Genomic DNA, 14,904 nt, shown 5'->3' with positions numbered 1-14,904 from the left:
CATAATCTTGCTCAATTTGAGAAGGCAGTTTTAGGTTCCGCAGAAATTTTGGCAAGTAGCATATTAGGATGAGGGGGAATGTGGTCTATTTTTAAAGGCAGGCAGACAAGTGCTAGTAGCTACATTAAAGGGCAATGTCTGCTTCATTCTTGCAAGGTTCTCTGGACATAAAATGCACCTCCTCACATCATGAATGCAACTTCCATTGGGTAGAAAACAAACCCTCTGCACCGCTGAAATAATGCATAATAAAGCCACCACTAAAAGATTGTTTTACAACCTTTATCATATTAAGCCCTGGATGTTTCTTGCTTCCAGGAGCAACAGTAGTACCAAACAATAGCGAGGAAGAAAAATACTTTCCAGAAGGAAGCACTGACTAGCATGAGAGTTTGGAGTTCCTATAGCCGTTGAAACTTAACAGCCTCACAGATCCTGTGATTCGACAGCAGAAAGCAACACAGAGATTGGGATAGATCCCGTTTGACTTGTGGGAGTCAGCGCTGCTGGAACTTAAAACTTGTATCTACTTGAACGTTCCATGTCTCAAACGCTTCACTCTGAATATGCCTTGACAGCCATACTTTGGTTTTAACCTGAAATGCAATCTTTCATGCTTGAGGACTCAGCACAATCATATCTGACTCAGGTTGTTGTGTTTTAAGAAGTGAAACTGCCAGCAAAAAAGGAGACTAGGGCCTCCTTCAAATGCTTGGCTGTCTTTAGGTTGTTGTAGGAACAGCAATCTGAGACACCGAGTGGCTAACTAGGAATTATCGTGACGGTCCAAGGCAAAATTTTAGTCTAGTGGAATCAAATAACCAACACTTTGTCTTCCAGCATAGTTTACTCAGTGGCCTGGTTCACACATCACATTGAGGCTGAATCCTGACAAGACAGAAGTACTGTTTTGGGGGGACAGGGGCAGGCAGGTGTGGAGGACTCCCTGGTCCTGAATGGGGCAACTGTGCCTCTGAAGGACCGTTTTGGATCATTTTGGACTCACAACTGTCCATGGAGGCACAGGTCAATTCTGTGCCCAGGGCAGCTGTCTACCAGCTCCATCTGGTACACAGGCTGATACCCTCCCTGCCCACAGACTGTCTCACCAGAGTGGTACATGCCCTGGTTATCTCCCGCTTGGACTACTGCCATGCGCTCTACATGGGGCTACCTTTGAAGGTGATTCAGAAACTGCAGTTAATCCGGAATGCGGCAGCTAGACCGGTGACTGGGAGTGGCTGCTGAGACCATATAACACTGGTCCTGAAAGACCTACATTGGCTCCCAGTACATTTCTGGGCACAATTCAAAGTGTTGGTGCTGACCTTTAAGCCCTAAATGGCCTCGGCCCAGTATACCTGAAGGAGCGTCTCCACCCCCGTTGTTCAGTGCCGAGGGCCTTCTGGTGGTTCCCTCCCTATGAAAAGCAAAGTTACAGGGAACCAGGCAGAGGGCCTTCTTGGTGGTGGCGCCTGCCCTGTGGAATGCCCTCCCGTCAGATGCCAAGAGAATAAACAACTATCTGACTTTTAGAAGACATCTGAAGGCAGCCCTGTTTAGGAAAGTTTTTAATGACTGATGTTTTAATGTATTTTTAATATTTTGTTGGAAGCCACCCAGAGTGGCTGGGGGGACACGGCCAGATGGGTGGGGTATAAATAATATATTATTAATATTAGTATTAGTATTAGTATTGACCATCTTTATCATAAACTATGATTTCATGTGAACACAGCATAAAGTGCTGTTGAATGCTGCTGAGATAGTGGGTGCTTTGCCCCTCCCCAGCGCTGTTAAGAAATGGCATGGTCTCACTTATTTCTACATTTTGACCTAGACTCATAGTCTGTGTCTCTCCAAAAATGCCATGTGTTGTAACAAAGTTTTGCTCTTGGCTTACCACTTACGTTTTGTTCTGGAAAATACACCATGAGCCTGGATTCAAACATAATGCTAAGCCAGATCACAGTTTGTTTTTATTTCAGCTATAATTTAATGTCCTTTAATGGCACAACTAACAGCTACCTGTTAGCACTCCGTATGTTAACCCTAGACCAGGGGTCAGCAAGGCTTACCAGCCAGGGGCCGGTTCACTCCCACAGAGATCATCCGTGGGCCAGGCCAGCTCAGCACGATGCCGGAAATCGCATCTGTGCAGAAGCAATTTTCGGCAACTGGGCATGCGCAGAAGCAATTTCCGGTATCTGCGCGTGCACAGACGCGATTTCCGGCACCGCTCGGCGATTCCCTGCACCGGTTTAGCACAGCGCACAGGGGACTCACCGAGCGGGCGACTCAGTTCAAGGGCGGCTCATGGACTGGTAAAATGATCTTTGTGGGCTGGATCCAGCCCATGGGCCGCACGTTGCCGACCCCTGCCCTAGACTGATAAAACTCTAGACTGACACATGCTGGCCAGCTTCTGTGTAGAACTGAGATTTTCATTCATTGCTCTCCTTGTGTGTGTCTGCATGCATCTCAACCAAGCCCAAGGCCTCTGCATGCAGCTGAGCTGGGCTAGGAAGTGGTTTAAATCAACTGACATTTGCTGCTACCTGAGGTATTTGGATAATTTGTTCAATTGTTTTATTCTTTTGTTTGATACAAATCCAAACCAGTTCTGACTGAGAAAGGTCAAATACTGTGCTCAAGTTGTTTGTGTGTGGTAGAGACACACACACAAGCCAGCGTTAAATGGGCACCTTTCATGGGGCAGCCATTTTCTGCGCAGCTGCTGCCAATTCCTGAGTTTCAGCTCTTTATTAAATATGCTATAAATTTACTGGGATGTGAGATCTTGTTCATCCTCCTTTTCTTTTTTCATGTGGAATGGGCAATTCTTCCCTGTTCTCATGCATTTCTTTTGCAACCCATTCTTTGGATGTCCTGAATAAAATTAATTCCTGGTGGAGGGGAGTTTGGAAGTAATACAGTACAAATTTCGATGGAGGAGAAAAGTGAATCACCCTAAGGCAAATTGTTTGAAATAGTTCTGCTATCAGTTCAATAACCAAACAAGGAACACAAAGGATAATTTTACCTTGAAGAGAGGATATCCTCAAGCAATGTATGTGTTTATAATGAATCTTGCATTATTTGCACTTCTACTCCAGTTGACTACCAAAGATATAGAAAATTGAGTCATTAGGCTGAGCTACAGCATGATATTATCTGCTTCTACTTACCAGCTAGGGCATGGGATTCGGGAAAGTAACTCACTCGCCAGATCTTTATCTTCCCTACCACTCCCCCACAATTGGTCAAATTGGACAGGAAGGCAGGGTTGCCCATCTGTCAATCAGTTGACATCACAATGGCATCAGATGAAACAGTGCTTTGAAGGTCCAACAATCAGCTGGTTGTCAGGAGCTCAAAGGTCTTTGCAAGCCCCTGCTAAAGGTTATTTTGGCTGCAAGATATCAGATGGTACTTTATGACCTGAAAACAGAATGTCAAGCGTCCGACTCCTGCTTTTCAATCACTGATAAAGAAATGAAGGTGGAATGCTTGATTTTATTTTTCCTCCTAGAAAGTGCTTGGCTCTTATGAAGGAGGCTGCCAGCTGAATTATGTGCATACACAACAGGTAGTGCTGAAAAATACATCATATTTTAAGTATGGCGTAAGTGGTTTGTTTGGAAAAAAATCTACCGCATGTGTGTTCAAACCACTTCCACCACAGTTAGGATGAAGAGAGAAGCAGTTTGTGTTTCCAGTTTCTGGAATGTGCTTTAAGGGCAATGAATATGTGGTTTGCAACTTCCACCATAGTAGGATTGTTACATCTGCCGTCACCCTTGAAGTGTTAATACGTCACCCTCGGCAGACACAACAGCAGCCTGCTCTCGTGCCACGTGTTAAGTTCTTCATATGTTACAAAAAGTGTCACCAGCCAAATGGGAGTCTAGCAGTACAGACAGGATGGTGATGTGATGTCCAGAGCAGCAAAGTTACAATTTGTGTGTGTGTAGACAGACACACACACACATATTAATGCTGACATTTCAAGAGTATTCTGTAGAATATTCACAGCGAGCTTCTCCCACGCCCTGATGGTCCTACTAATTGGGTGCTAGAAAGGGGAATGTTTGGGTTAGAGGAATAGCAGGTGTTCTGAATGATGGTGAAAGAGGCAGCCTCCCCCTTGAAGCCTCTAGCAGCACAAAATCTCTGGAGTGAAAACAGTCCGTCTCTTTGCAGGCCAAGCAGTCAAGAAAGGTGACCTTCCATTGCCCACTCCCTCCCTGCATGCCTCTGTGCTTGAATGAGAAATTATGCAGACTGGGCATGCTAATTTAGTCTAGCTCATTTGCATAATTAGTACACATAATTTTATCAGGCAAATTACATCATCCAGATTGATTGGGGGCAGCCAAGGGTGTGTGTGGAATATAGCAGAAATAAGGTGAAGTTCTTTGCTTTATTCCATCAGAGGCTTACTCAGACAGTTTTTTAAAAGAAGAGGCCTATGCCTAGACGCACCAACCCAGTCCGTCTGCAGGCGCTCAGTACGCTGAGGGATGTTTGCTAGCCCATTTCTCTATTTCCTTCTACAAAAACTAACCAATAGAAATGTAATCTTCCAGTGATAGGGAGGAAGAGTGCACTTCCTGCAAAGAAAAGAAAATTGAAAATAAGTTTTCAATGGTTTGTGAAATGGTAGTTAATGGTATCCCTGTTGCAGGAGGAAGGGGAAATCTTGTTGCTTTTTGTCATCTTCCTTTTTCTTATGCAAAGCAAGATTAGAAGCAGCACCATAAGCTCTTGAGTTGTACAAGAGTAAGTAATCTGCCAATATAGAAACATTAAAAATAAACCCATAAAGGTGATAAAAAAATCAGGCAAGTGAGGTGTGTGTGTTTGCAGGAGTTGTTTCACTCATCACGGAGGATGTCCAGAAGAAGCTATCCAAAATTCTAGGCAAGGAAAACAATGTATGCCCAAGAGATGAAGGAAGACTCACTGGTGTCTTTGCCAGGGAAATATGATTCCACTACAATAGAAGTGCTAATTGGAGGAAAGCTATCTATATCCCCACATAAAACATGTTAACTTTGCTTTAAAAGAAAGATAATCTGTAGTGGCCTGAAGTTCACAGCAGAGATACAGATGTGCTAGCTTACACATACAGAATATCTATTCATTCAAAAGAGTTCTAGATCGCTTTTCAAACAGAAGGCTTCCCAAAGCAGTGCATACCTCGTGTTGTGTATGCTTCATGTTGAGCGTGTTTGAGTTGCGCTCCGCGGCAACCCAGAAGTAACGGAGCACATTACTTCCGGGTTTCGCCGCTTGCACATGTGCAGAAGCAGCGAAAAGGACGTGTGTGCACGCATATGTGCCGTCGCTAGTTACGTTTGCTTCTGGATGCGAACGGGGCTCTGGAATGGATCCCGTTCGCATCCCGAGGTACCACTGTATACCATAATACAATTCTCAAACAATTTTTTCCCCAAAAAACACCCCAAGCCTTTCATTACATTGTATGCACTAAAATGACCACACTAAAAACCCAGATACAGCCATAGACAAGCCATTAAAAACTGCTATAATCATATGTGGCTGCGTGGAGGCTGCCTCACTTCACGTGGAGTCAAGTTCCACAGCTGCCACTCAGGACAATTGCTGGTTCCTCCTCCCCCTCCCCGAGCTTGGTGGCTGTAGCACTGGTGGGAAACAGAGGGACTGTCCCTGGGAAATGGGGGCCCTTGAAGGGGATGCAGTAGGGATCTTCTGGAGCAATCCTGCTTCCCTCCGTGGAGTTTCTTCCAGCCTAGCAGAGGTCAACTTGACTTTTTAATCTTCCATGTGCATAGAAAGTCTGGTGTGGAGCTGCTTTGAAACACACAAACCCCCTTCTTCTGCTGCATGCAGGGCTGGACAATGCGCACCTTTAAATCAGCTCTGAGATTGTCCCCAAGGAAAGAATGTGCATTAAATGTTCATGAATCACTGTCAGATGCCAAATCCACAGCAACTCATTAATTTCTCCAACAAGATGTAGGTTTGTGATAGCTTAGTCAGTATCGCACGAGACTCCGAGGGCCATGAGTTCGAGCATCACACTGGGCAAAAGATTCAGCCAGTGTTGCAGGGGGTTGGGATAGATGACCCTCATGGTCCCTTCCAACTCTACAGTTCTATGATTCAAAGATAATTTTTTCAAGGAAATTAAATAATTGTCTTATTGCACTCATGAAACAGAGTAGGGATAATCTACTCTAACTGCTTTTTATCAAAACTGGCTTGTCTGTATGAGTCCAGGAGACAGCAAAGAATGCCACGCAGGTTGCCAACTTCCAGGCCAGCTTGCCACCATTGTTCCCACTTCCCAGTTATTTAACCACCATTTCCACACATTTCAGCCCAGACACTTCAGTCCCCTCCCCCCCCCTCTCTCTGTCTGTCTGCCTCACGCAGCTTTAAAGTCTGTTTGTATGCTCTTTTGGCTTGTAAATAGGAAGATGGTAGAGCCTGAGCATTAGAGTTTTTGTATTCATTATAGATGGAACGAAGAAGGGATCTTGCTTGTTTGCAAGAGGTGTTAAACCAAGGGGCCCCAGCACTGCAATGCGCCACTTTCGCCTTTTGAGGAGGTGATGTAAAAAAAGTGGTAAGGTTTGTTATAAGAAGGTTAAAAAGTTTCAAAACCGAATTGGAATCTTGTAAATCAGTAGTTATTTGAGGTAAGTAGGCGTTGATTTCCCTATGGAAGAAAACCTGGTATTTTTGGGCCACAGCCTCCGACCATTTGATCCCTCTTATTTTGATCGATGATGAGGTTTCCAGAAGGACTGAGTGTTTATTGTCATTCTGGCACCGGAACAATGACAGAGTGGTCACTCATGAAGCACCATAGGGTGTGACTTGTGCAAAGCACCACTTGGATGAAGATGGCAAGAGATGAATTTGGGTTGCCATTTGCTTTTGCTCAAGCAGACCTTTTGGCTACAATGCAAAAGGGATTGCAGTATCAAAAAGAGGAAATAAGTATTTCAGCAATGTTTAAGTTCGTGTTTTGGGCAAACAGCAGAAATCCCTAGGGACTGCATCCCAATAGGCACTAGAAAGCAGGTTGTGAGTGTTACAACTCTTAGCCGCTAGTGGATAATCTCATTGCATGAGGAATCCTTCAACTACAGGAGAACTTGCTAGAATTCTTCTGCCGAACAACAACTGGCCACTTCTCACCCAGCTAAAGTGAAAGAGCATTTAAGAGCATCCTTGTGAAGCAACATTCTAGTCTCCGTAAAGCTTCAAGGACCTGTACTTCATAACATTTCCTCCTGTAAATAAAAGGGACCGAGGTGAAAAATGAACTCCTGGGAAAAGAAGTTGACTGGAAAGTAAGGGGGAAAGAGGAGTCCGAGATTAAGGGAAAAGGTAATGACCACAAAGACTTGATAGGGAATTCAAGCTTTGAATGACAGAAAACTCTTCACCATTCAGGTTGACAGAGCAGCTAATTCTTTCCTCTATAGTGAGCCCAAGGATTATGCAGACTTTTTATTATTATTTATTGAATTTATATACCACCCTAACAGGAGGTCTCGGGGTGGTTCACAGAACAAAATTTTATCATTTTAGGCAGATTCTGGCCTAAGCAATGTTAACTGTAAGCTTTGCAAACACATGCTAAAAGACAGTCGTAATTGATGGCCGACAGCAATGTATGCTGAAACTTTATAGCATGCCACAGTAAACACCTGACATGTTTTGAAAAGGGTATAATTAATTAATTGATATAAGGTTTTAAGTTGAAAACCTTCCTTATTGAAAAGTGTCCTATCTTTTCTAAGGATGCCCTATTCTGCTCTGCAACAAGCTAGGAATCAGCTTACATTTGATACAAAAGACCATGGAAACAGTTGGGACCCAAAGGCCGTCTGCCTGCAATGCAGGAATCTCATATATGGCTGATGACCGTCCAATCCCTGCCTTAAAACTTTCAAGGAAAGAGAGTCCATCACCTGCTGAGCGAGACCCCTGAATTATTTCTCTTATTTATTATGATAATTTCTAGATTTGCAGATGTACTGCTGAGGGAATGTGTTGAGGCATTTCTGATTACACACCCTATTGGCAAAAGTTAGCCCCTGGTTGTGATATCAGGTACTTCTTGCATGTAAACAGCTTTGTTGCCGAGCCCTGGGCACAGCCCTAGGCACAGGCAGGATTTGGGCATCTCCTGTTTCTGGCTTGTCCCCTGTGTGCCCTTCAGTCAGTGAGTTTAGGGACTGATCCTACTTCTAGAGTCAAATTTTTGTCTAGCCACCACCAGCACCACCATAGTAACCTAGCTGAAAGCAATGGAAAAATTGTCATGAACCTTAAACACAGATGGATTCTATTGCATTGGCCTCTAGTCCTTAGGAATTACAGTTTCTGTCGCATAAAAAAGGGCTAACAGATTCAAATTTGCTCAGTGAAAAATGCTATGACACTTTAATGCAATAAAGAAAGTCAATATTTTATGGCATTGTACATGGCCAGGATATATATCCTAATCACAGAACTGTATTTCATGGTGATGGCATGGAAAGAAAACCTGGTGCTGAAAATCATGTGGATAAGCAGACGATAAAAGTTTGAAATGCAAGAGATCCCAAAGCATGCAAACCATCGCATGTCATCTGGACTAAAATAGGCTAACATCAATTATAGGGAAAAACCTCACTGTGGATGAGAATGTTTCCTTGCCAAGATCATGCTTGGAATTAAAATATCTCCATGCAGGAATTCCAGCACAAGCAGTCTTGTGAATATTTGACCTTGTCAAGCTATATTTATTTCCACAAGTAATCTCAGTAGTAAAGTGGCTGTTATTGTAGCCACCCACCCACGTGACTTTAATTGTATCAAGTAACAATTAGCACCAGATTTAAATACAAGCTATGTCAGAGCCCTAACTAGAATTTAATTGGGCAGCACAAACAGAGTCACACAAACAATAAGACCTCCGTAATCTGCACAACGAGGTTCTGGACTAAAATTAGCTGCAGATTAGCACAATGGAAGAGGTGCCAGGACCTGCTGTAGAGAAGCTGCAGATCTTTGAGCCAGGAGGATCCAAATTCAAGCTGAAGACTCGCCATGCTCCTCTGGACAAATACTTTGAGGCTCTGGTCACAGGAAACCTCAAGAAGCTCAAAGCTCTGGTCGATCAGTATTACGAAGATGTCAATGTGGTCTTTGAGATCAGTAAAAATGAGCTGGAATGGCAGGTGAAAAAGAAAGCTGCTTATGGACTGTCAGGTACTCTAGATTTCAAGGACCACTTTCAAACTTAAACAGGTATTATTTACTAATCCAAATTAAGGCAAGTGGTGCTTTTAAAAAAGGGTTCTCTTATTTGTGGCTATCCAGTTGCTCCCAAAGTCTGTGTGCAGGGTTGGTTCCTTCCCTCCCTCCCTCCCTCCGTCCCTCCCAGCAGCTCTTTCACGTGGGTCAGCAAGGGTCTTTGGCTAGTATCGTAGAGCACTGTCAGCAGTGAACAGGCTTGTGGGCTTGCTATCACCATATGTTTCTAGACCTGGACAGGCTAATGGAAACTGAGCGAGGTGGCAATGGCGATGTGCTAATCTGGTCTAAGGAGCAGGACTGACCCTCTTTGAAAAGGACCCAAATGTGTCCAGCTTGTTAGCATCATAGAAGGTCTCAGCAAGGAGTTCAGGGTTCTTGGGTTGGGATTCCCACTGAGCCACAGACCAAGTGAAAGGGGTTGAGCAGCCCCTCCCTTTCCTCCTCCTCAGGTTCGTGCTTACCTTCCAGTCCCCCAGCCGTGCTCCAAGGGAATCCTCTTTGGTCTGATCACCTCAGGCTCATCAGTGCTGTCTCCCAGGTGAGCCCCCCCGTTCCCCGCCCCCGGCCACATTTCCTGTTTTCTCCCCAGCTCATTCATGGCTGCCATACCTTTTGAAGGTAGAGAGCACACCTCCCTCACCTGGCAATGGAGCCAGTGCTTCTCTCATATCACCTTGGGCAGGATTGCATCTCTGTAGCTCCTGCTGCATCCCCTCAGTCCACTGCAGTCCTCCCAGGCCTCTGCTCCCATCTCTCCCCACATGGTGAAAGGAGAGGTCTATGTGACACAGTCTGGTGCAAAAGCTCTGCACATCGCCCTGCTGTAGGGACTGTTTGGTGATGGTGGGGGCTGCCTGCAGGGGTGGTGGAAGAGGAGCAGGACCTTTTCCCAGTATAGGCAGAGCTGCCACCCTTCCTCCCCTCCTGCACATCTTCTCTTTTTACCCTTTCTGCCTGCTGTTCTGTGTGGGGTGCTCACAGGTAAAGGTGCTGCTGAATGTTCTCTGTGAGCCTTTGTCATGCAGTCTCATCCAGCATCCTTGCTGCTGATCTCTCCCTGGCTGCCTTGTGTATAATGCAAGGAGCAGAAAAGAATGAACCTTCTTGCCTCCTGATAAGGCCATCTCGGTCTTATGTTTGTTTGCTCAGTGGGTCAGGCAGAGTCTTGGAGTCCCTGTATTTGCTTGAACAGCTGCAGAAGCAGGTCTCCAGCTCTGCTATGTGATAGCAATGTAGAAAATATAAATATCCTGTTAGCCAGGCAGAATGAAATAGTGTTCCTAATTTATTTGATTGGCTGGCATGGTTTAGCAAGTAATGGAAAAACTTCTTGATAGATGGTGGAATTACCAAATATAGAAATCTCTACACAAAGCTTTTTATCTGGTCTGTTTGTATATCATGATTCATCCTGGGCTGAGCCAAAAGAGGCAACTTCTTTCCTCCAAATTCTTGATCAGTATTGAAAGATATCCATCAGAAGTTTTCAGTTTTTAACGCTGACCCTAATTGACAAGGATTGCCCACATGATTTATACAGGAAGCTTTGCCCTCACTCTAAACAGGCTTCACCTGTCCTTAGTGATATCAGAATATAGTTCAGCCCTGAAAGGGGTAAAATTAAGGGGTTTAGAGGGAACCCCACAAAATAATTGCTTTAAAAGTGAAAAGTAAACCTGTAGAACCAAAAATGAAAAAGGGGGGAAACAGAAAAGAATAAGATTTGCACAAAAGATCTCTCCCTGCAATGGGAAAGGACCCCATTCTGTGCTAGCAGCATTTTGACCAGGGCCCCAGGATAAACATTTTTAGTGTTATCTCTTCAAAAGCAATGTAAGCCTTGTTAGCTCATTGTCTAGTGGTTGGGTGACCAGTATGTTGCACATGCTTGGACTTCAATAGGCTGCATATTTGCTTTAAATGCAGCGGAGCAATTAGCACAAAGTCTTTTCAAAAGTTTCTCAGCAAAGTTTCTATAGCTTGTTACCGGCATAATATCGATTTGTTCCTTCATGACAAGAAGGCACCTCTGTGTGCCATGTGAAATCCAGGCCACTGATGTGTATTCACTGGGGACTTCTTCTTTTTATTGTTGCTTGCTTTTTATATCCACCCTGACTCGTATTGGCTAACCCCCAGCCCCGCATGTTGTCGGAGGGGGGAGAGTGTACAGTGTCACTGTCATATCCAGCAAGAGCACTTGGCACCTTTTGCAGAACGAAGGAAAGTATTGAAATGGTTGACTGTGAGGTGCCAGTGATCCTTTTCAATAGCAAGATCCATTTCCCTTGGCTGAAGTTTCCCCCAGTCCCTTTTCCACACATTGTCAGGAGAACCAGGAGATATTGCTGTCTTTTTCACTCATGTACCTTCCAGTTGTGTAACAGTTTCATTTTCTGTGCTGCTTAAAAGGATTTCATGCTGATGTCCTGATGTCCTCTTCTCCCCACCCTCCCCCCCAAAATCCACTATATATATATAGTAGCCTCTAGCGCTACTAGAAGGAAAGTTATAAAACAAAATGTGTGGGCATCCTTCTACAAGATTTCTGTGAGATCACCCAAACTGACTGCTCTTGTCTTTTCTGTCAGTGTTTTTAGCCAATGAGTAATGTCAGAACTTTGATTCATGACTGCGTTATTTGGAGACCAGGCTACAGGAATCACTGTAGTCCCCAAAAGCAGCTGTTGTCCCCTCCACTTTAGTGCACTTCCCCTTCCTGCTTCTGTTTCATTTTCTAGTCCTTGGAATTGTTATAGTTCTAATCTAAAGACCCTAAATTTCCCCTTTGTTCTTTGTTTGTTCCTAACAAACCAAGATGCATCTTTCCTTTAGGATAAATGATTTATTTACACACACACCCCATAGCCTTGCACTCAAACGGACAGCAAGCAGCACACCCTGCCCCCTCTCCAGCTGAATCCCTCTTAACTCCAACCTGCTGCTTTAAACCCTCATCTTTTATCCCCTGAGGGAGGAAGCCTTTTCCAGGTGCCCTTTCCACACCTAGCCCCTTTGATGAACTTCCTAATTGTTTACCCCTCCTTCCAGGGAAACAGAGTTAATTAGTGCCTAACTCGTGTTGATTTCCTAGATTAAGGAGGGGGTCATAATTTAGGACGCTGGCCTGACTTAATTAGCTTTCACTATGCCAATAGCATAGTGGATGCAGGTGGCGCTGTGGGTTAAATCACAGAGCCTAGGACTTGCTGATCAGAAGGTCGGCGGTTCAAATCCCTGCAACGGGGTGAGCTCCTGTTGTTCAGTCCCAACTCCTGCCAACCTAGCAGTTCGAAAGCACGTCAAAGTACAAGTAGATAAATAGGTACTGCTCTGGCGGGAAGGTAAACAGTGTTTCCGTGCTCTGCTCTGGTTTGCCAGAAGCGGCTTAGTCATGCTGGCCACATGACCCGGAAGCTGTACGCCGGCTCCCTCGGCCAGTAAAGCGAGATGAGCTCCGCAACCCCAGAGTCGGTCACGACTGGACCTAATGGTCAGGGGTCCCTTTACCTTTACCTTATGCCAATAGTAGAGGCTTTTCAGTGGGGCCACCCCACCTTTTGCTACACCCTAATACACACTTGGGTCTGCCTACAGTAGAGATGAGCCTGGCTATTCCCCAGTTCTAACATCTCAGCCTTCATTCAGGGTGTCTTGCACCCGCAGATTCATAACCATAACGAACATTAACATTCTCATACAAACACCTGCAATCCCTGTACACCTAGAGACATGGAAAAACCCTGTGACCCCAAATCTCAGCCCCAAGCCCATCCTTGCTTTTCCTTTCTGTTTCTCTTCTCCCACCCACATCCCTGTCTGCTCCAGGCCTGTGGTCTCTGGAATACAAGAGGGATCTGACCAACCCGCTCTGCATCTCAGCCATCCACGGACACACTGCCTGCCTTCGTCACCTGCTCTTCTGGCGAGCAGACCCAAATGCAGCTCCAGGAGGACGGAGCGCCCTGCATGAAGCCTGCCAGAGGGGCAACAGAGAATGCGCCGAGTTGCTACTGGAACACAAGGCTAATCCCAATCTTCTGAGTGATGATGGGCAAGCACCTTTGCACCTGTGCACCAGCCAGAACACCTTAGGGTAAGGAGCAAGATGTTTGGGCAAGAGTCTAGTCCTTCCACAGATTCATTCTGACAACTTTAGGCCTCAGAATTAGATTTAGGGATAGAAAGTGTGTTTATTTCTTGGCTCATAATTGTTTCACATTAGCAAAGTGGCATACAAGACTGAAACCATGAAATTCAGTAAAAACAAAGATAAAAATCAGCGATCAGAAAACAACACAATAAATAGTTTGAAGTACACACCTGAAAATACTTTCCTAAACAAGTATTTCCTTGTGATCGGCAAGTCCTAGGCTCTGTGGTTTAACCCACAGCACCACCTGCGTCCCGTGGGGGGGTGCTATTTTGCACCCAGGGCCGCTCCCCCTTGGCCCTCCCACACTATGCCACTGAGCGGGGAGGGGGATGATCTTTTTTTCCATAGTTCTGGAAATTTATGGGGTCCTTTGCCAGCACCTTTACCTGAAGAAGGAAGCCCGTGAGCAGGGCAAATAATTTCTGAAGTGCCGCAACCCTCACACTGAGTCTTTGCCAGCTGTCACCTCTCATTTTATTCATTTACTTTATTTCATTAAATTTGTACACTGCTTGATTGTAACAAAAAACGTCAAGGCAGTTAACAAAAAGATAAAACCATAAAATCGGGGGGGGAATACATTACATTAAAACATACAAGAAGTTAAAATGATAAAACATTAAAATTCTCAACAACGTTTCTAAGCCGTTGTGTAGGGCCATAGCTTCTGGCATGGTGCAGAAACCTCTGGCAGAAATGTTACAACTCCCACCTCACTCAATGCAAACTGAAAGAATTGTGTCCCCACATAATCTTATAGTAGATGACACATGAGCAAGTATGACAACACAGATAGTTAATGCACAGCTAAACATAGCTCTGAACGGGATTGGCACAGCCTATTGTGATCCCGGCCTGCTGTCGTCCACTTTCTTTGAATCCGAGACAGAAGAAAACAGCCTGCTCCAAAGAGATAGGCTGAGCAGAATTTTTTAAAAAAATAAATAAATTAAGAGTTCTGGCCATTTTAAATTAGATTTTAAATGCCAAATTTATTTTAAATTACAATAATTTATGATTAAAATACATGATTTGTGGCTGTTATGAGTCGCGGGTAGACGGGTAGGCTGTACCCTTCTTATTCCTGGGTCTAGTAAGGGTTAAAATCTAAGCGAGGATTCAGACTCCTAGACTAGCCAGGCTAGCTTACAGCTTCTGGGTGAGGTAATGGCCTAAGTAGGAGTCATTAAGGTAACAAAGGAAGTGCCCCATCCCTCAACTCGCTGGTAGTTAGAAAGACAAAGGCAGGAGCTGGAAGGTGGCAGGCTGGGCAGCTGAGAAACAGAGCTGTGCCTGATTTCTGTTGCAATCCAAGGCTGTGGCTATGGGAGAAGCAAGTCCTTCTTGGGATGACAATGCTGACTCAGGTTGCATATATGTGTAAATAAACCATATACCCCTCATTCCAAAGGAAACACAAACCCTGGGGAAGCACCTGGAAC

At 44.8% G+C, this 14,904-nt stretch overlaps 1 protein-coding gene across 2 annotated transcripts in view; it reads left to right on the top strand.

Moving 5' to 3' along the window:
* Positions 1 to 14,904, top strand: part of ASB18 (ankyrin repeat and SOCS box containing 18) — a 35,380-nt gene that overhangs the window by 455 nt on the left and 20,021 nt on the right. The window contains exons 1-2 of one of the 2 annotated variants that reach the window (XM_083631480.1): positions 8,911 to 9,258; positions 13,135 to 13,402. In XM_083631480.1, coding sequence (XP_083487606.1) covers positions 9,015 to 9,258; positions 13,135 to 13,402 — 512 coding nt within the window. In that variant the 5' untranslated portion in view covers positions 8,911 to 9,014. Of the gene's footprint in view, positions 1 to 8,910; positions 9,259 to 13,134; positions 13,403 to 14,904 lie in introns of those variants that run through there. The other variant, XM_083631481.1, reaches the window with a different exon arrangement.

This window comes from Podarcis filfolensis (genome assembly GCF_964270895.1).
Source record: "Podarcis filfolensis genome assembly, chromosome: 1".
Lineage (NCBI taxonomy): Eukaryota > Metazoa > Chordata > Lepidosauria > Squamata > Lacertidae > Podarcis > Podarcis filfolensis.
Note: the sequence above shows the minus strand (reverse complement) of the source record. Positions and strands in the feature narration are given on the sequence as shown.